This window comes from Magnolia sinica, chromosome 19 (genome assembly GCF_029962835.1).
Source record: "Magnolia sinica isolate HGM2019 chromosome 19, MsV1, whole genome shotgun sequence".
Lineage (NCBI taxonomy): Eukaryota > Viridiplantae > Streptophyta > Magnoliopsida > Magnoliales > Magnoliaceae > Magnolia > Magnolia sinica.
Genome location: NC_080591.1, coordinates 2,970,920 through 2,993,213, shown reverse-complemented (window position 1 = coordinate 2,993,213; position 22,294 = coordinate 2,970,920). Strand labels below are relative to the sequence as shown.

At 40.0% G+C, this 22,294-nt stretch overlaps 1 protein-coding gene across 1 annotated transcript; it reads left to right on the top strand.

The window, feature by feature from the left end:
- The first annotated feature begins 17,740 nt into the window (after positions 1-17,740).
- LOC131235339 (F-box/kelch-repeat protein At1g23390) lies at positions 17,741-18,930 on the top strand. The gene has a single exon (XM_058232481.1). It carries the CDS (start codon positions 17,759-17,761, stop codon positions 18,872-18,874), a length of 1,116 nt encoding a protein of 371 aa, XP_058088464.1. The 5' UTR covers positions 17,741-17,758; the 3' UTR covers positions 18,875-18,930.
- Positions 18,931-22,294: the final 3,364 nt, after the last annotated feature.

Below are 22,294 nucleotides of genomic sequence, written 5' to 3'. Positions count from 1 at the left end.
CACCCCGAGTGTGCCCCTACATCCCACAAACCACCCCACTTAAGACAGTGTGAAAATACGCCCACATTAATCACCTCCGGTAAGGAGTCTCAAACACAAGACCTCCCGCTCTGATACCAATTTAATCCTTATAATTTTTGCCAATTGAAAACGAGATAGTGCATTGTTCAGTTACCTTGGTCTCGTTCACCTTTTTTATCCAGCCAATAGAGTATGGGGAAGGATGTTTTATCGTTGGTAGCCGCAACTTGTCCACCATTACTCTCAAGACGATATTTTCGCTACTATCACTGTCTATGATCACATCACAGACCTTTCCATTGACGGTGCACCGAATACGAAATATATTGTGTCGCTGTGGATGTAATTCCTTTCGTGGGGCATAGAGTAATCGCCTCACAACTAGAAATTCGTCACGATCCTCGCCCGTCACTTCATCGTCACCTGCTATTTCTTCAGTGGTTTGTTCATGTTCATCAAAGCGATGGTCTTCTTCTGCGGCCTCATCTTCAGTGCCCCCTTCGTTTATAGTCAAGTGCGCTGCGGGACGTTGATGACAAGTGTTTGATAAGTGCCCTAGTTGGCCACAACGGTAACAATTGTTCGACCTTGACCGAGTATAAGGATTTGGAATCCTACTCGGACTTGCTGTTGTGGGTGCTGCACGTTAAGGTCTGGATGAGCCGTTCCCCGTATCACGGTTTGCGGTTGTAGGAAGCTAAGGTACTGGATCTTTTCCTCGTGGCAACACTGAATCCTACGTGGGACCCGTCATGGGGGGTCGATTTGAAGGATATGGACGAGCAGGAGCTCTTGCAAGTTGTGTTTTTGCCCTACCCGTCAATTGAACTGCTTCATCCACGGTCCCAACTGGGTACATCTGAACTCGATCCTGAATTATCGGTCGCAACCCACCTATAAATCGTGCCACCTTCTGTGACTCAGATTCTGACAGATCGTTTCGTGTAGTCAACCGTTAAAATTCTTCAGTGTAATCTGTGACAGTTTGATTTCCTTGTCTGCAATTTTGATATTGCTGGAATAATATCTGCTCATAATCACTGGGGAGAAATCGAGATCGAAGAAGACGTCTCATCCGTGGCCATGATGAGATGGGTGCCTTGTTCTGGCAAGCTCGTGAGAGTTGTAATTGTTCCCACCATGCAGAAGCACCAGATTTTAATTTAAACGCTACCAATTCTACCCTTTTATGATCTGGCATGTCCATGTAATCAAAATATCTCTCTACTTCGGCTAGCCAATCGAGAAAATCTTTTATACGTAATAAACCGTTAAAACTAAGAAGTTCAGCCTTACCTCGATAGTCTCTTTCAGCACGATCTAGATGATCACCTCCATGGATTGGTCGTCGAGCAAAACCCTCATTAAAGTCCTCATCGCTAGAACTTAAATCATCTGATGTAGCCCTACGGTTTGCCATTGGTAGTGCTCTACGAAAATCGGAATTGTGTCGTACAGCAACCATGGGTGGTGGAGCACCGCCTAGGGCTCGGGGCGGAAGTAGTGCATCCGCAAGACGGTCGAGAGTTGCCTGCAGCCCTTGCATGGTCAACTGACTCTCCCGGTGGAAAGCTTCCATTCTTTCCGAAAGATAACGAATCCCTGGATCACCGTTCACAGGATTTTGATTCATACCTTCGTTGTTTGTCATCGGCCCGAGGGAATTCCTCGCTCTGATACCAATTGACGCAGGGATGAACGTAATGAGGATAACTACCCCGAATCCACGGAGCTTCTCTGGACTTCTCACAGAGACTTCTTAAATCCACGAGGAAAAGAAAGCAAAAGTAGAAATAAATTCTAATAAATTCAAAATTGATTAATTGATGAATAAAAACGAGTTTACAACCCTTTAAATAGGGCTACCAAGCAATGGGAAAGAAATTAGAATCAAACTACAACTCAAACTCTTAGAATCCGCGACTTACTATAAATAGTAAACTTACTATTTATAGACGGTCGTGATGTCTACTAGTGCGCAAGGTTTTCGGCCAAAAATAGTAAGTGTCCTATTTGGCTTCACCAAACCGTTCTCCTAATTATTCTAAGCTCTTTTCACGTTGGGCGCAACTCCTAAAGCCTGACGGATGAAGAGTTATAATCAAACTAAAACTTACTATTTATAGTAAAAACGAAATCAAAACAGGGAAATGACCGTCAATCCAGGGGTTTTTCGCAATTCCGGGCTCCGTAACCCGGCGTAGCGGGGTTGGTTGGCTTCAGTAGCTCGTTCTACCCCAAAATCATATATTTTACGTCACATAACTCATTCCGAATTGCAAGATACGCCCGATTTAAGGTTCGATGGTCTGGATCATTTCTGTCGTCGACCGGGCCTTTTTTGATCCATCTTGGCCATGTAATTGTCTGCAACCCGCTCTACATCAAATAGGCCACGAAAGTTTTGAATCAAGTCACTATTTTTTTAATTTTTTAAATTTTATATGATCTTACTAACATGTTAGATGACAAGTAACTATTATATAAACATTACATTAGGTTTTAGGACATTTCCAATTACCTTGGGATCTTTAGTTTTGGAATTGTACCCTAAATGGTAAAATTACAATAATGATGATGATGATGATGATGATGATGATATATATATATATATATATATATATATATATATAGTTCCAACGGACAATATAGGAACTTTTTTGAGAACTCGTCATATCTGATGAGTCTCGAAAATTTGAACGGTCCATATGAAGCAGAACCTCTTAAAACCCTTTGGTACCAATTTTTACTTTGAACCAAAACTTCGATGGGCCATGAAAAATGTAAATAGTTTTTTCCCTTAATTTGAATTTCTCTTTGCTACGGTCCACCAGAATCTTAGATCAGGGTGAAAATTCACCTCCTTAGGTTTCATAGGATTCCGCATCTTATGGACCGTTCAGATTCGACACCCATGACACGTGTGCAAAGGAGCACATGTGTGTAGGTGCGTAGGTGAGCATGCCTCTATACACACACAATGCTCGGCTGCAGATCCGTTTGCACAAAACTCATGTGAACTTTTTTTTAGAACTCATCACGCGTGATGTGACTCTAGCAGAACCGCGTGAAACCCCCAGGGCCAAATATTTACTTGGATCCAAAACTACGGGAGGCATGAAAAATAAAAACAGTTTTTCTCTCTTGATTTGTATTTGTCTTGGCTATGGCCTAAAATTTTATATCAAAATTTATCCCCTGAGGTTTAATTCCACATCACACAGACATTTCAAATTAGATGCAAAGGACACGTGTGCAAAGGTGCACACATGCATATGCGCGTACATGAGGGAATTAAAAGATTTATTTCGATATGATGATCCTAGCCTTTCAGACATTGGCATCTAGGAACAATGGCCACGATCAGGTGTTATGCTAGGTGGAATTTGTCCACGGGACTATTGACATTGATTAGTGGACATTTTTCAATCCAAAGCGTACAGTGGAAAGTTATCCTTTTGTAAGTGTGATATTTTTTACAGTGGCCTATGGAAGTGGACCGAACCTACTGGACGGTCTAGATCAATGAAGTTAACCGCCACATGCCAATATACCTAATGTCTTCTTAAGTTGGGCCCCAGTAACAAATTAATGATCCAAATCACTCATTTATAAAAGAGAACATGCAACCACTTGCAATTTGGTACCATTTATCCAGCAAACATCTCATTTGGGCAGACTATGAGCACCATGACATGAGTGGGACATTCTTGAAAATTAAGCTGATCCACTCATTAGGTGGGGTGAAATACCCCTATTTGAGTCTGATCATCAATTCTCTTTTGACTGAAATGGTGTGGCCCACCATGAGTGGACCACCCACTTAAATTTTGTGCCAGAAAAATGGTAATGTGCTGAGCCTTGTGGTACTTTGTCGGTAGGTGATCAGTCCTTGTTCTAGAAAATGAAGGGAAATGAGTGGGCCCACCCTTTTATCAACCACGTGGCAGGTTAAATGAACCAGCTGGCATATTGACGGATAAGATGATATGATAGAGACTTCTTTATAGCATGGTAGTATTAATTACTGACCTTTCAACATCAATGTGGTAGGTTATGATGGATCTGAACCGTACACCTGGCCGACTCAAAATTGGATGGCCCATGGTTAGAAACTTAGTGAAAATAAAAATAAAATAAAAATCTAGATTGATATTTGATTGGTGGTCACCGATTTCAATTTGGGGGATTGGTGAGGAAAAGAGATGGATATGATTGTCCTGTGTTAGTGTTTTTTTGGAGCATGGTCCATCTATGGCTGAGAACACTAGATGGACGTTTCTGATCCATCTCATACACTTCCACGTGGACAATCGATGATAGCTCTACAGATATAACCTGGGATTGGGTACTCGGTGAGGCCGTGACCGTGGGCCCTATAATGATGGATGTGATGTATATCCACAGCGTCCATCGTTTTAGCAACTCATTTTAGAGTAAAAAACAAAAAAAAAAATGAGGCAGATACAGATCTCAAGTGGACCACACCACAGGAAACAGTGGCGATTGAACACCAACCATTAAAACATTTCTACGATCCACGGCAATGTTTATATGCCATCCAACCTGTTGATAAGATCACAAAGGTCTGGATTAAATGAAAACACAAATATCAGCTTGATCCAAAAATTTTGTGGCTCACAAGCTATCAATCACCATTGGTTCCTGTTTTATGGTCCACCTGAGATTTGGATCTGCTAATTTTTTTGGTCCCGTCCCTAAAACGAGCTATCAAAACGGATGAACGGAGTGGATAAACAACACATACAACAAGGTGGGCCTCAAGGTCACAGCCTCACGGAAGTAGGTGTTTTCCCCTCTTCCGAAACCGCGCGCGTTCGGGATTGAAGGCTTTCTCCATGTCACACGTGCCAAAGTAGGATAGTTGTGAGATATCCATGCCATTCATTAAGTGGGTCCCATCATGAACATCCCATGGCCCAAAAAATCAGGCCAAGTAGGTGGAACTTGTACTTTGAACATGTACAATTGATCTTTCCTACTCCGAAACCGTCACTTCTCTCATGCACATGCCTCCCACCTGATAAGGAACCTTAAGAGCCTGTCACCTGATTTGTTTTGGGCAAATGCCCAATGACCAAAGGAAATAAAAGAATTGATTACATTTTTAATACGCTCTCCTCTTATAAATAGAACTAATAAAATCTAATAGAGTTATTATTATTAATTTATTTTAAATATAAATATGTTAATTTTATTTAAAATTATTTTCAAATCTCTAAATGGATTCTTTATTATTATTTTATTTCAATTGAAATTCCAAATCAGATACTTATTAGTTCCTTGATTTGATGTCGTCTGCGAGATGCCTTATTTGTTGTAATGCTTACTAAAAGTTGAAAAAGCCTTATTTGTTGTAATGCTTACTAAAAGTTGAAAAAAAATTCCACTAAATTAAAGACAAAAAGTCAGAAAGCAAGTAAATCTACTAATATCTTATCATAGAATCAGAAATTTTCATGAGTGTTACATAGTGGAGTGAAGTTTTGATATAATTTAAACAAACAAATAGTAAGTCAATGACAATAAAATAAGAAAAAAAGTATATATTTTTAACATTTATAGAATAATATTAAATAAAACCATTCACAAATAAAAATACTAATGCCATGATCAATTCATAAATTAGTTCAGATGTGACACGCATGTGACATTGGCACGCGTTATGAGAGTCAAATTTGCATGACTAGCTGCTCTCATGTAACTGCCTACTATAATTTTTAAATAAATGCAAGCTTTCAAAATATTTAAAAACAAAGTGCATAAGAGTTACAAATATAGTGGAAAATCATCACCTCTTATATCTTGACAAATAGGAAAATCACCTCTTACATCTTGACAAATGTCGAAAGACGGATTTTGGCTGTGAATGTGTCTAAGTGATGGATTTGTCCCTACCTTTGGGCATGTTTATGGAAGATTCTGCAATCTCACCTCTATGTATGTGTATGATCTCTATGTATGTGTGTGATCGATACTGTTTATTCATTTTGCGATTTGGTTTCAGATCTTGAGCCTAAAAATGAGATAGATCTGAAGTGCAGGTGAACCCCCCACAAAAAATACTAATGATGAAACACCAACCATAAAAAATAGGTTGGGGCAATAGAAGTCTTCCAGGTCAAGCTGATATTGGAGCGCAACTTGAATGCGACCCTGATGGCAGGGCCCACCTCTATTTATAAAGTGCATTCAACATCATTCATCTGCTTTTTTAGTTAATTTTAGGGTGCAGTTAAAAAGATGAAGCACATGCCAAATTTGAGGGGAATGGATAGAGTTCTCACAAACATCACGGCGGTCCCACCTAGGTTCACGGCACATGAAAAGGCTTTTGGGAAAATTCACCCAAGGCAGAGGGATTTACCACACCACGGTAGCTTCTTATTGGTCCTATCATTGTGTATGGTACCAGCTCACAAAAAATCGCTATTTCCAAATAGCTTACCTGTTAAAAGTTAAATAATAATAATAATAATAACAACTTTGAACGTGTGTATTTTCTCCGAGTCCATTATGATTTATGTGTTAGGTCCATATGTTCATCCATTTTTAAAGTTATTATAGAGCATGAGACCAAAAATGAGGAATATTCTAATGACAAGAGGACCATGTCGCAAAAAATAGTGGGGATTGAACTTACTAATGTTGAAACCTTACTAAAGAAACTATAAGTTTATTTGCCATCTAATGTGTTGGTAAAGTCACATGGATTTGAATTAATTGAAAACACAAATAACAGCTTGGTTAGAGCTTCTTCAGCATCAAGAAGTTTTAAAAGTATGAGTCAACTCCTACTGTTTCCTGTGATGTTGTCCACTTGAGCTTTGGATTTGCATTGTTTTAACGATCATATCTCAGAATTACGTGAAAAAATAGATGGACTGTGTGGATCTAAGAAACGCTTCATCTTGGGAAGTGGATATTTCATATGTCAAGAAATTCAGTTGCTTGCTGTGCTGCAGCATATTCCATGGAGAAAGAAGAAAATAGGGTGCGAAACTTCTGTGGACCCCATTACTATATATGTGTCAATTCACACGGTTCCATATTATTTTATGGCATGACACTAAAAATGAGGCAGGTCCAAGGTTCAAGTCGGCCACATTAAAGGAAGCAGTGGATTTAGGCGCATACTGTTGATAACTTCTTCATCTACAGAAAAGATCAAGCTCATCTAAGTCTTCGTGACCTTATGAAAAGGTTAGATGGCAAAGAAATCCCGTGGACCCAAATAAGGTTTTAATAATTCAATCATTACACGTCTTCCAAGGGCGTGGTCCTCTTGAGCTTTAGATGTGCCTATTTTTGTGCTCATGCTCTAGATTAAAATTGATGGACGGTGTGGATCTAAGACATAAATCATGCTGGGGCAGAGAGATTAGAAGAGAAGAGATCCACACCATGAGAAGACTTGTAACCAAAGTGCGTGAAGGCATTTTGAGGGGACCTTAATGTGGGACCCACCTTGATGATGCGTCGTATATCCATGCCATCCTTCCATTTCTTCAGCTCATTTTAAGTCTTGGTCCAACAAATCAAGCAGATCCAAATCTCATATGGACCACACCATAGGAAACAGTGGTGATTGATTGCCTCACCATTAAAATTTATAAAGGGCTCATCGCCAGGTTTTTATAATGTTTATTTCCAATCCAACCTAATGATAATGTCAAGAATTTATGGATGAAGTTAAAATACAAAGATCAACTTTATCCAAAACTTTTGTGGCCCAACGAAGGCTTTTAATTGTCATTTATCACTGTTTCTAAGTTTTGGATCATCTTAAGGTTTGGGATCACATACTAAAATTAGATTTAAAAATATATTGATGACATAGATATACAACAAAAACATCAAGGTGGGCCCCACGAAATTAGGGTAATACCCACTAAGCCTATTATCCGCCTATAACAGCTAACCGACTCCCATTTGGAGATGCTACATGATTATATAAGATGAAATTAACACTATTATAACCATCCAATCAATAACATATAAAATGCACGGTCAAAAAGCATTTAGATAAACATACATTGAATAAAAAATTTGAGCCACTTGTCCGTCGGGACTCATCCTAGATTTCATGTGATTCTAATAAATCAATTTTATAAGACAATCCTAACCATCCCATCCATGTTTGGGAAAATGGAAAGCTTCAAAAAAGAAAGCCAACTTCTCAATGGTTGGGATCATCTCATCAGTGCATTAGTCATGTAATAGCTCCAAAAATATGCTAAACCTAATGGATGCTCAGGATTAGTCAAATGGCAACGTAGGGATGAACGTGATGAGGTCGATCATCGTCTTCTTCAACGATAACTACTTGAATCCATGGAGTGTTTTTGGACTCCTCACATTGACTTCTCGAATCCATGAGAAAGAAAAATTTCTGGACTCCTCACAAAGACTTTCTAAATCTATGAGAAAAAATAAAAATAAAAATAATTTTAAGGTAGATAGAGTCCCTCTTTAAATAGGGGTGACAAGGTTAGAAAGAAGTTTAAGAATTAAACTATAACTAAAATTCTTTGCAATTCATAATTTAATATAAATAGTAAATTTACTTTTCTAAACACTTTTCATATCAGACCCAACTCCTAAAGCCCGATGGATGAAGAGTTATAATTAAACTAAAACTCATTAAAAATAGTAGAAATAGAAATAAACATAAAATTTTACTGTTGATATGATGGAATCTCACAAATTCGTGATGGAATCTCGCATATTTGGCATGGATAACCCGGCATAGCCAGGTTGCTTGGCTAAAGTAGCTCGTCCTACCTCAAAATCATATATGGTATGTCGAGTAACTCATTCCCGTATACAAGATATGCTTGTTTTAAGGTTTAGACAGTCTTAATGACTTCTGCCTATCTTAATGACTTCTACCTCTGATCAGACCTACTTTGATCCATCTACCACGTGAAAGTGTCTTACATCAAATGGACTGTACAAGCATATAGGAGGCAGACTTTTATAATAAGTTTGTGGACTGGCAAGATCAGTCGAATCGACTGCACAACAACCGCATGTGAATTATTTTCTCATTCAACTTTCATAACAGGTTGGTGGATCTCTGGTGGGCTTAGGAGTAAACCCATTAATCCTACAAGCATGTAAAATTCTGACACTCTGCTCACCACCACATGTGCCAACATGGAGCGCATGTGTTAGATCCAAGCCATCCATTAGGTGAGTTCCTACATTTACATGACTCAGTTAATGTTGATCATTGGAAAACACTTTTTGACCCTCCATCTATTTCATACATCTGTCGCCAATGCAATAAGCGGATCAACCTGATTTCTGGGTCTCAGTATAATAACAGTTTGGATCCATGTAACGGACGTTGGATTTTTCACATGCTTAACAATTCACACATATGGAGGGGTACATAGCGCGATTTTGATTCGGAAGATAAATTTGATGAAACGATTGGACGCGGATAGGGTACTGGCTATGAGGGCCCACCGTAATGTATGGGTCATATCCACACCGTCCATCCATTTTTTTCATATCATTTTATGGTATAATGTAAAGAGGCAGATCCAAGAATCAAGTGGACCACACCACAGGAAGTAACGGTGATAATAACGCCCACCACCCACCGTTGAAACCTTCCTAGGGCCCACCGTGATGTTTATTTCCCATCCAACTTTTCATAAGCTCACATATACCTGGACGAAGGGAGAACACAAATATCAGCTTGATTCAAAACTTCATTTTGGCCTTATATCTTAACATCATATGAAAAAATGGATGAACGGTCTGGATAAACCCATACATCATGGTGGGCCCTCAAACCCTGGCCTGTTCCGAGCTCGGGACAAACGGGGGTAGTACCCAATCCGCGTACAATACAATCGGACGAAAATGCATCCGTCGGACGCCAGGCAGGGCCCTGGAGAATTCCTGTAGCCATTTGCTCCATGGGGCTACCGTGATCTGTCTCGTTTGGGAAGCTGACAGCGTACTGAGCAAACTCTGTGGGGCCCACTGTGGATGTATGTATCTTATCCACACCATACATCCGTTTGTACAGATTATATCAGTGCATAATCCCAAAATGCAATCATATCAAAAGTTCAAGTGGACCACACCACAGGAAATAGTGTGAATACCTTTCTACAGCCCACAGTGATGTTTATCTGTCATCACACAGACATGAATAAAGGTAAAACACAGATATAAGTTTGATCCAAAAACTTACATGGCCGTCAAAAATTTTAATTTTTATTGTTTGGCATTTAATTCGCACTCTTTTTTGTGTCGTAGCTTATTTGTACTCGAATATACTTTTATTTTATACTCATATACTGATATAAATTAGTAAAATGGACAGTATCAACGAACGACATTAATCATGGTCGGCCTCTCGTTACACTTAAGCATACGAGCTACTCAGCGTATGTTCCACTTCTCATTACTTATTATATATGTAATGCAAACACAATGTTATATATATATATCTTAGGTAGAATGGAACATGGATTGAGTACTGCCTAATCAATGTACCAGATTTGTCGGTTCTGATTGGATGGCGTCTCAAAGATGAGACTCATGAGTCTGACAGGTGTGGTCATGAATGAGAGTATTAGTCCAACACCTAACCATTACAGCATCCATTTATGACAGTGACCTGTTGTCCAGTTAAATCAAGTTTTATTTTAGCCACTAGTATCCGCTCAAGATCCAGGAAAATAACACGTAGGCCCACCATGATATTTAGAGATTTTTTTAGCGGTGGGCATTCATTCCCACACTTTCTCTTATGGTGTGGCTTACTTGAGCTTTAAATCTGGCATATGCTTGGATTCATGCCATAATGTGATTTGTCAAAATGGATGAATCGGAGCAGATATAACATGTACCGTACAGTGGGCCCCAGATAACTTAAGGCTAATCATCTTTGTTTTCTAAGAATATCTGCCTTATAATTGGACCGGTTTCATTTATAGTCTTGCCGATGTAGAAATTTGGCTCACCCGTGCCAAGCTCCGGGCACTCATGTCGAGCCATGTAAGCTTGTACAAGAGGAAAGTAAAGGAGGATCTGGCTAGAGCAGGGGACCCTCCGATGCCAAAGTCACGTTAGGAATTTGGGTTTAAGTAATGTAGGTGGGTTTCGGGTGAGAGATTTTGTTTACCTATTCTTGTATATAAGTATCTTATTTATACCATTTAATTGGAATAAATGTCTCCGTCATTCCCAACATGATCTTTGCCATTAGGTGGGAACTGCGTGTGCGCTGATGTCGTCGATTACTCTATGATCGTGGTGCAATGGTTAATGCTATCGTACGTTGTTGGATTTAACCCGGCTCAGCCGCACTATCTCAACTGATCGTATGAACTTAGGCAAAGTAGACGAGCTGAGCACAACTAATCCCGATTGGGCTCGGATCAAGTCAGGTCAGCTGTAGACAGGTACACCCCAGTCATTTGCAATCGGTTCGGTCCAAATCGTCGGAACCCATATATCGCCATGGGTCGGACCTTTGTGGTTTCACTATATTGCCTAATGAAGTATTTGATGCGGCCGCTTATTTGGCCGGACAAACTTTGAACTTTGAACGAACCTCAATTGACCCATCCAAAGAATTGGCCGAGCCGAGCTGGCTTCAATTGGATTCAGCTCAAATTCTCCCATGACAGGTCCATAATCTAAAATGATACGAAGAAACGGAAGTACAGCATATATATAGAATATATAATTCAATGTCGGCCCAAACTTAAGGACACACCCTCTTGGGTTTGGCCGGGCGCGCCTAATCTGCTCCAGTCAAATATGGAAGCTCATTGCATATTGTAGCGGAGCATTCCACGCACCTCATTTGTAACCCTTTAAAAATGGCTGTCTGCGAGCATTGAAACCAACGTGGGGAAAAACAAAACAAAACGAAAACGAAAACGAAACGAAAACGAAAAGACAAGACAAAAGGCGATGTACGGATTTTTATTTAAGCTGTTTATTCATTTCTTCGTATCATTTTAGGATTTCAGTCTTAAATTGAATTAGAACTAAGGCTTAAGTAGACCTATGGTGGGAGTTGAACTATTAAATACCTTTTAGAGTTACAATAGTTTTGATAAAGGTATTATTTGTATTTTCCTTTCATCCAAGAAGACGTGACCTACTCTTATGAGTAGGTTAGATAGCATGTAAACATTTCTACAGGTCTTAGTAAGATTTCAATGGTGGCTGTTATTGTCATTATTATTGGTTTTTTCCATGGACTCATTTTTGAGCTTATATCAAAATTAAATGTTATGGAAAAAATAGATAAGCAGTGAACGGTACGGATAAACCCATACATCACAGTGGGCCTCACATGGGCCCTTCATGGACTGAGTGGGAAGCATACTGAGTAAACTCTGTAGAGTCCATTATGATTTAAATATTTTATCTACCGGCCATCTATTTTAATAGATAATTTAAGGGCTGGAGACAAAATAAAATATATCCAAATCTCAAGTAAACCTCACCACCGAAAGTAATGTGGATTGAACTTCCACCGTGTGTTCTTATGAACATGTTGGATGACAAATAAACATCAATGCAGGCCCTAGAAAGGTTTCAACGGTGGAAGTCATTAGTCCTATTTTTTGCTGTGGTGTGGTCCACTTGAGATTTGAGAATTCTTAAATTTTAAGGTCAACCACTAAAATGAGCTGTAAAAACGGATGGACGGCGTGGATAATACATAAACATTAATGGTAGACCCAATCCTATTTCGAATGAGTCCGTCGAGGTCTCCGGGGCAGACAGGATGCAATCCACTTCTAGAATCTTTGCCTTTTTCACGTGGGTTCTGCGCGTGATATGCGCACGCCGTACACCTCGCTTTTTATTTTTGTTGGTGGTAGGACCAATGGCCTTAAAACTCTTTAATTTTCTTCCAGCAGGCCCTAACGTTAAGGAAGTCGATTGCGTCCTAGCCTGCTGGACGGAATCGGTCTGTGCAGGGGTTCTGTGCAGCCCATCATAACATATGAATTTTATCCGCACCATCCATCCATTTTTCCAGATCATTTTAGGAAAGATTACAAAAATGAGGGATATGCCAGGCTCAAGTCAAACCACACAATGAGGATTGAACTCCCACCATTAAAAGCTTCTTGGGGCCACCGAAGTTTTGCATCAAACTGACATTTGTGTTTTCACTTCATCCAGGTGAACAGATTGGATGGAAAATAAACATTTGGGCATTAGGATGGTTTCAATGGTGTGTGTCATTATCACTGTTGTTTCCTTTGGTGTGTTCTACTTATTCCTTGGATAGCTTTTGGATCATATCCTAAAATGATATCTAAAAATGAATTCACGGCGTGGATGAAACCAATATATCAAGGCGGGCCCCACAGATCTCCTGCCTGCGCCGATTTCCGCCCAGCGGGCAGGATGCAATCCGCTTCCGACGTTTACAATACTGGCGTTGACCGTCAATAAAAGGCGTCAAGGTAGCGATTTAGTTTTAATTTTATTTTAATTTCACACGTGTGGGAGCCGTGAAGTAAACACATGCAAATATGAAATGCATGTGTGAGATCTGAACTTTTCATAAGGTGAGATGCACTATTTATATCTTCTACCGTAAAATCGGGCTATTTCACGACTTGGGTGGGCCACAGAATATCAAGAAAAATGATCGGTTAGAAAAAGAAAAGAAAAATCTTGTACCCTCCTTCAAGAGTGAAACCATGTGATTGTCTAGGCCCTAAGATCTAATCATTATTTCCAACGGTACGAAAAGCTTCGATCTTACACGCGTTTCGTATTTGCACGTGTATATCTATGCGGAAAGGGGCCACTGTGATGCATGGATTTTATCCATCCCGTCCATCCATTTTTCTATAACATTTTACAGTAAAATCCCAAAATTGAGGCATATCTAAGGCTCAAGTGGACCACACCACATGAAGGAAGCAGCGGTGATAAAACCTCCTTAGGACCCACCGTGATGGTTAATTTCCATCCAATCTGTTTATTCAGTCATGTATACATTGACGAAGGGAAAACATAAATATCAGCTTGATCCAATACTTCCGTGGTCCCAAATAGATTTCAACTGTAGGTGTTTAATCCACACTGTGTGGTCCACTTGACCCTTGAAACTTCCTTATTTTGGGGCCCATAGTCTAAAATGATATGAAAAAAATGGATGGACAGTGTGGATTGAACCCATACATCACGGTAGCTCCTCAGACACCCTATCCATTCCCAGCTAGGGACAGGAGGAACTCAGGGTGGCCCACCTGAACTTTGAATTAGCCTAAATTTGAGGCCCTATTGTATACACAGGGTGGTACACCTGATGGACAGGGTGGATTTCATCGACATCAACAAGTACACACATGTCAGTAAATTGACACGAACCATGAAATCATTTTCATTCCAAGTAGAGCTGGGCATTTCATATCCGAACCGGTGGATCCGGCCCGATCAAACTCGATCCGACCCGATTCGAATAGAACCGATAGTCAAGATTGGTCAGGATCGGGTAGCGTAATCCAGATCTGAATTATTTTCGGGTCGAATCCAGGTAAGCCCTGTTCCAAACCGACCCGATCCGTAACCTGATCCGATTCGGACCGACCCGATCCGGACCGTGTGTATATATATATACATATATAACTTTTACCACCTATACTTTAGGTTTGGCGCCAAAAAATCCCGCCCAATGTATTCTCTATCTCTCTCTATCTCTCCATATCTTTGATTCTCTCTCTCTCTCTCTGCATCTCTCTATTTCTGTTAAAGAAGAAGACAAGAAGAAGGTTTTGGAGCTTGAATATCTCTGCTAGAGAGAGATATATTGAGAAATGATATTGTGTATGGAAGAGAAAAAGAGGAAAAGAGAAAGAGAGTAGCAGGTATGTTTTATATCCAAACTGTTCATCCATTTGGCAAGCTCATTTTAAGGCTTTGGATATTCATCAATTTTAGGTTCAACTACTAAAATGATATGGAAAAACGAATGGACGACGTGGATAAATCACATACATTCAGGGTGGGCCCCAACAGAGATTACTCATTACAATAAGAGGATTCACCGGTGTACCACGAAACGGATTGGCTACTCCCCTGACACCAGCCAATGGCTAGTGGTCGGTGCTCTGTGGGCCCCACCATGATGTATTTATTTCATCCATGCCGTCCGTATATTTTTAAAGATCATTTTAATGCCTAAGACCAAAGATGAGGTATATCTCAATCTCAAGCAGACCACATTAGAGGAAACAGTTTTGAATGAGTATCGACCATTCAAAACATTTTGGGGGCCATAAAAGTTTTGGATCAAGCTGATTTTTGTTTTTTCCCTTTATCTGAGCCTGTATGACCTAATCAACAGATTGGATGTCAAATAAACAGTACAGTGGGCCTTAGGAGGATTTTAATGGTGGATATCCAATCACAATTGTTTTCATGTGGTGTAGTCCACCTGAGATTTATATCCCTCTCATTTTGTTGATCAAGTCTAAAATGATCTGTAAAAATGAATGAACAGAATGGATGTAAGACATACATCATGGTGGGGCCCACAGAGCACCGACCACAGCCACCTAGCTGGTGGCAAGGGGAGTAGCCCATCCGTTTCCATGTACCATCACACAAGCTAGCTATAGGTACGATGACGTGTCGTGCCAAAACGGACGCGAATTTCCTACGAAAGGAAGTTTATGCACTGGGAACCCATGTGGGACCCACTGTGATGTTTGTGCGAAATCCTCCCCGTCCATACGTTTTGTGAGTTCATTTCAGTACATGAGGCTAAAAATGAACCGTATCCAATGCGCAAGTAGGCCGAAAAAGTGATAATTGAACGTCCACTATTGAAATATTCGTAGGGCCACAGACATTTTGAATCATGCTAATATTTGTTTTTTCAGTCCATCCCAGTAGGAATGACGTTATTAACGGTATGGATGTCATGTAAAGATCACCGTCGAACCTAAGGAGGTTTCAACGGTAAGAATTTACCTAACCACCTTTTCCTTTAATACGGCCCACTTAAGTCTTGGATCCTGCTCACTTTTGGTCTCATATTCTAAAATGATCTCAAAAAACGGATGAACGGAGTGGATTCCTGAAAAACATCACGGTGGGCCCCACCTACGATCCCAACAAATGAACTTTATGTTTCGCAGGAAATCCGCATCCTTGTAATGTGTCGTGCATGTCAATACAGGCCAGTTGTATTCTCGAGTTCCGAGTTGTACAAACGGCTCAAATGAGATCCATGTTACATGAGCCCCACAATGATGTATTTAATATATCTATATTGTTTATCCATTTTTTGTGATAATTTTAAAACATTTGAAAAAGAAATGAATCATATTTAAAGCTCAAATGGACCACACCGAAAATAGCAGCGAGGATAATGATTTTCACTATCGAAAAATTCGATCCTTAGCCAATCCGATCCGACTCGGTTTCCTTGACCGAGTTAGACTCGGTTCGGGTCAAGTCAAGCATGTAACGGATCTGTTCGAGTAAGGTCTTCTGGACTCGATCGTGGATCGGGTCGGATTCAGATTAGTCCAGACATCTTTCGGACCATACCGAGTTGTACCAAATCCGATCCGACTCAGTCTGATGCCCAGCCCTAGTTCCAAGAAATGGGTAAAATTGAAAAAGGAAATTCAAATCCCAGAGATGGATCCACCCTGATATGTATGTTTTATATCGCCATTCATTCATTTTTTTTAGTTTGTTTTAAGACACAGGGCAAAAAAGGAATCAGATTCAAATATCAGGTGGACCACACAACATTAAATAATGGTAATTGAACGCCCACCGTTAAAAACTATCCGGAGCCATCATAATATTTATCTGTTATCCAACATGTTTACAGCTTAATTCAAAACTTGGGTTTATAGAATTAAGTTATGAATTTTATTGGTAATAAACTAGTTGTTTATTGGTAATTTAAATAAGTTATGAATTATAGGATTTATACAATTAATTTTGATTAAGTAAATTTAAATTCTAAATTTAATTTTAAATAAATAATAATAATAATAATTAAGTTAAAATTTTGACATTTCATCGATTAAATTTTAGATATTAAAAATTATTTATTAATGTGGATTTTCTATCTATATAGTTACCTAATCTTAATAGAATTAACTTTAATAAAATAGAAATTCAACTCTTAAAATTTAAAATAGAAAATGAAAATGAAAAAAAAATCATTTAATATATTTAGAATAAATCTTTACCGTAATCTATTAGAAGAAAGTAGAAAATTATAAAAAAATATATATATGGACAGTAGATTTTACTGTAATCTTTCCTGTAATTTAGATATATGAAGTAGAAAGTCTTTATTTATTTAAATATGGACCGCTGACGTTTACCTCAAATCTAACGTTGAGGATTGCTCTCACGAGGAGATTTTACTGGTGTAGTCCATCCATGGTGGGGCCCAACGGGCCTATCGTTCGGATCACTGAACCATGAACCCCACAAGTTCAAACTAAAACCCAAGTACGGTGAGCATATCCTCGGAGGGAGATCATATGTAAAGCACACAAGTCATCGGTCGAGGACCTATGATATGATCTGTAGAAGGGAACCAATGGCCTCCACTAACCTAAAAGCCGAGGATACTGTGCATATCCTGGGGTGGAGGTTTATAAGATTTCACTCCCCCCTCCCCACCCTCTATATATAGCCATTCATTCATCCCCCAAATCCATACAAATCGTCCATGGAAGATCAAGAAGAACAAGCTCCCCTCTATGGAGATCTACTAGATACAGTTCTCTCTCACGTGTCCCTCCTCGATCTCGTGCCAGCTTCGTACGTGTCAAAGACATGGCAACGGGCTGTCTACTCATCCATCCGCAGCCCGACACGTGCCAAACCGTGGCTTGTCCTCCACATCCAGAGCCCTCGGAATCCCTCCGCGACGAGCACGCACGCCTACGACCCCCACTCGCACGTGTGGATCCGAATACCGCACGTGCCGGTGCCTCACTCGTCGATCATCCGCTCCTCCCACTCGAACCTCCTCTACATGCACTCCTTATCCAGACTATCCCTCTCACGTGACGCTCTCAAAACCACGTGGGAAGACATCAGCGCACCGCGCGTGTGGAGGCTGGACCCAGTCATCGCGGTCGTCGGGTCCCACGTCGTCGTCGCTGGCGGCACGTGCGATTTCGAAGACGAACCACTGGCCGTCGAGCTCTACGACGCCGCGTCCCGCACGTGGCGTACGTGCCAGCCCATGCCGGCCATCTTCAAGAACTCCGCATCGGCCACTTGGCTATCGACAGCCGTCGACGATAAGAAAATGTACGTCTTGGAGAAAACCAACGGTGGATTTTGCTCGTTCGATCCAGAGACGGAGACGTGGGGACCCACATCGAATTTGTGCCCAAACCCATCTGTGTTTTTCTCCACCATTGAATTTTCCGGCCATCGTTTAATGCTATTCGGATTGGTGGGCCACCCCACAAACGTTGAAACCTTAAGCATTTGGGAAGTGAAATGTGACACATTTGAGTGCACCGAGATCGGAAAAATGCCACCGGCGATGCTCGAAAAGCTCATGGATGCAGATTCACGGCTTTCGTCGATCGGCGTTTCATCGACGGCTGATTTTACTTACATTTATAATCCGTCCGATCCGAAAGAGATCTTCTGCTGCGACTTCAGCACTGGCGTCTGCAGCTGGGACACCGTTCGAAATTCGGTCATCGATGATCGGAATTGGATGAATAGATTCACGTTTACGTGTTCGACGGTTGATATCGACGCTCTTCGAGAGATTTTCTGTTCAGGGAGCGGGAATTTTCCGTCGAATTTCGCCGGAAATTGATCGGGATTGTGCTCTTCTTTTTTTTTAGTGTGTGAGCCTGTTTGATCTTTCAAATCCTCTGTTCAAATAAACAATTGTTACTTTTTCATCCGGTTAGAAAAGTAGCATGTATTTCTGCAGTTCTGCTTGGAAAACTGGTATAAAAAAACTTGTTTAAATGCGTGGGACCCACCTTTATATATATGATATATCCGCTCCGTCCATCTAATTTAATATAACATTCTGAGACATGATCATAAAAACTAGGCAGATCTAACACCCAAGTGTCCCATAACAAAGGAAATAGTGGCCTTAAGAAGTTTTTAACCGTAGATGTTTGATTCCCTTTTTCTGTGGTGTGGTACACTTGAGCTCTGGATCTTTCTCGGGCTTTTTTTTTCTCATGCCCTAAATTCAGCCGGCATCATGGATGGACGGTGTGGATAAGCTACTTACATCATGATGGGCCCCACATATATTTCACGGAGTACGAGTCATATCAAGCCTGGAACAATACGGTAATTACTCGAGGAAATAACTATTACCAATTTAGGGTGTAGACAGTTTTATTTGACATATTCGAATTAAATGCGTTGTATTTTAATTGGGAAAGACTATCAGCAGGACGCGGATTTCCTGCGAAAGCCTTTCGCAGGAAGTTCCTGCGCTGGAAACCTAGGTGGGGCCACCATGAAGTCTGTGAGAAATCTAACCTTTCCATCCGTTTTTTGAACTCATTTTAATACTTGAGACCAAAATTTAGCAGTATCCAAGACTCAATTATGCCTCACTAAAGGAAAATGTGGGTAGGGAAATTCCTACCGTTGAAACCTCACTGGGGTCAACAGTTATGTTTAAATGAAATCAATACCGTTCATAACGTCATTCCTAAGGGGATGAACTGAAAAAACAAATATTACCCTGATTCAAAACTTCTGTTGCCCCACAAATATTTTAACTGTAGAAGTTCAATCCTCACTTTTTCAGCCCACTTGGGTATTGGATCCGGCTCATTTTTTATCCAGTGTACAGAAATGAGCTCACAAAACTGATGGACGGGGTGGATTTCTCACAGACTTCACGGTGGGCCCCACCTAGGTTTCCAGCGCAGGAACTTCCTGCAAAATGTTTTCGCGCGGATTTCCTGTCGCATTTAAGTTCCTGCGCTGGAAATCTTGGTGGGGCCCTCCTTGAAGTTGGTGAGAAATACATCCTATCCGTCCGTTCTGCGAGCTCATTTAATGACGTGTGACCAAAAATGAGCTGGATCCAAGATCGAGGTGGGCCACACCAGAGGGAATACTAGGAAAATAACTGCCTACCGTTGAAACCTTTTTGCATTGACGTTGATTTGCCATCCAATCCCTTTATAAGACCATTCTCACTAGCCATGCAAATATTTCAACGGTAGCCCAATTTTTCGTCCTGTGTGGCCCACTTAGGTCTTAGATCCGTCTCTTTTTTTGGTAATAAATTTTAAAATGAGCTCAGTAAACAGATGGACTGGGTGGATTTCTCACAAACATCACGGTGGGCCCCATTTAGATTCTCAGCTCCCGAACCTCCAGCATTGAAAGGTAAGGCGGTCGAGCTACCTGCAACCGTCTGTTCCGATCGTTTAGCGGTTCTTTCCAAGAGACTGGAATGTTAATAGATTCGTGTAAAAGGCCTTGGCAGGAAGTCCGGCCTCAGGCAGGGTGTGATGGATGATACGCTGGAATCTAGTAATTACTTTAAAACTGCATACGTGGCATCCAAGCAATTCAAAATAAACTTAAATTTATGGTTCAATTTTAGATATCTCATGAAGTAAATTTAACAGTAATTGGTTATTTAATTATATTAGTGTTTACGTTAACCCATCGCAAAAGTTAGGGTAAAATAAAAGCATTTCGAGCCAAGGCAGGCTATCAGAATGTTGATCCATATTGAAGTCTATCTCACTATAAAAATAAATCAGAATTAAGAACTCCGAGGCCGCCTGCTCAATTCAATTAAACAAATCTCTTTTTAGCTCCTCGGTGCCTATCAATCTTTTGTCTCACATGGACATTTATTTTAGCTTAGCCTAGCCTAGTTTAGTATATTTAATTTTTTTCAACATCATGCTACTACAATTTGGATTGATTAGCATAACTTAGTTTAATTTCCCTACTTATATCTAGTATATCATTGTAGTAAGTCATATTTAGTTTTGTTAATCATCCATGACCTTCTAGTTGGAAATTCTTCGATCCCTAAGTCTGTACATAGTGATTTCTTCGAAGCTTGTTTATCAAACTATAACTGTCTCACGACCGTCAAAATTTTAATAACCATCTAAGTTCAAAAGGCTATCAGTCTCTACATGTAAATTAATAAAATTAATATTACGCCTTTTATTTCCTACGTTTCTCTCTTAATAATTATTTTATTGACAAATGTGACTAAGTTATCATTGTTGTAATAAAAGTCATTTTCTTCTTGGCCAAAAGAAAATATCCAAATGACTAATCTTCTCTTTCATAAATCGTTTAATTCTTTGTTAGTGACTGAATAATCATGCCAATCTTTAAGAATTTGGTACTAATCCAGTTATTTCAGTGATTAGAACAGTTGATTTAATTCAGGTTGAATACAATTCTAACACACCCAGCATATACATATTTACGGCACACGTAAATAAAATCAGGTCATTCATTGCACATGTAGCTGCGTGTTTAAATTAAAGTCAATAATTAGGTTTAGATTGGTGGACATTTATTGGATAGTTGAAAACTTAAAAATAAAAAATATCCTAAGGTCCAAACAAGTGGCCAACGGATAAAGGTTAGGATTGTTTAATGAATCTGGTTTTGGGATTAGAGAATGGGTTAATAGTTTATTCTGTTTATTTTGAGTCAATATCGGTGTGCCTATCTATCAAGGATCATGCTCAGATAACCCACCTTACTTACTATTAGGGGTGTCGATGGGCCGTGCTCGGGCCTAAGAAATCAAAATTTTAATAGGCTTGCCCAAAGGCCCGGCCTAAAACAGTTCAAGATCCAATCCATCCATTAGAGGGGTACAATAATGTAGATATACCATTGCAAGAATCAGTCCGTCCGTTAGTCAGGTGGGCCACAGTTTGGGAAACAAATGAATGGCTGAGAAAATACTATCTGAAGTTTTCTAACCCGTAAACTTTTCTAAAATAGTCGTCCACCTGATGAGCTGACCAGATTCATTTTTGGATAAGAAGATCTATGTGGTAGTACACATAAGATAGATTGCTTGGATATACAATCTGCCTGCCAATCTGGCATATATGGCAGCGTGGAAATGGTATGCCTTGTGCAAGTGTGTGCACTATAAGTTATAGTGCTCTAATTTGCCACGGAACACTTAGACAGTCCAATACATTGATCCAGACCGTTCATTAGAACCAAAGCACATTTAAAGACTATATGCAAATATCAG

Coding starts and splice junctions, on each gene's coding strand:
- LOC131235339 (XM_058232481.1), top strand. CDS start 17,759: ATGGAAGATCAAGAAGAACAAGCTCCCCTCTATGGAGATCTACTAGAT.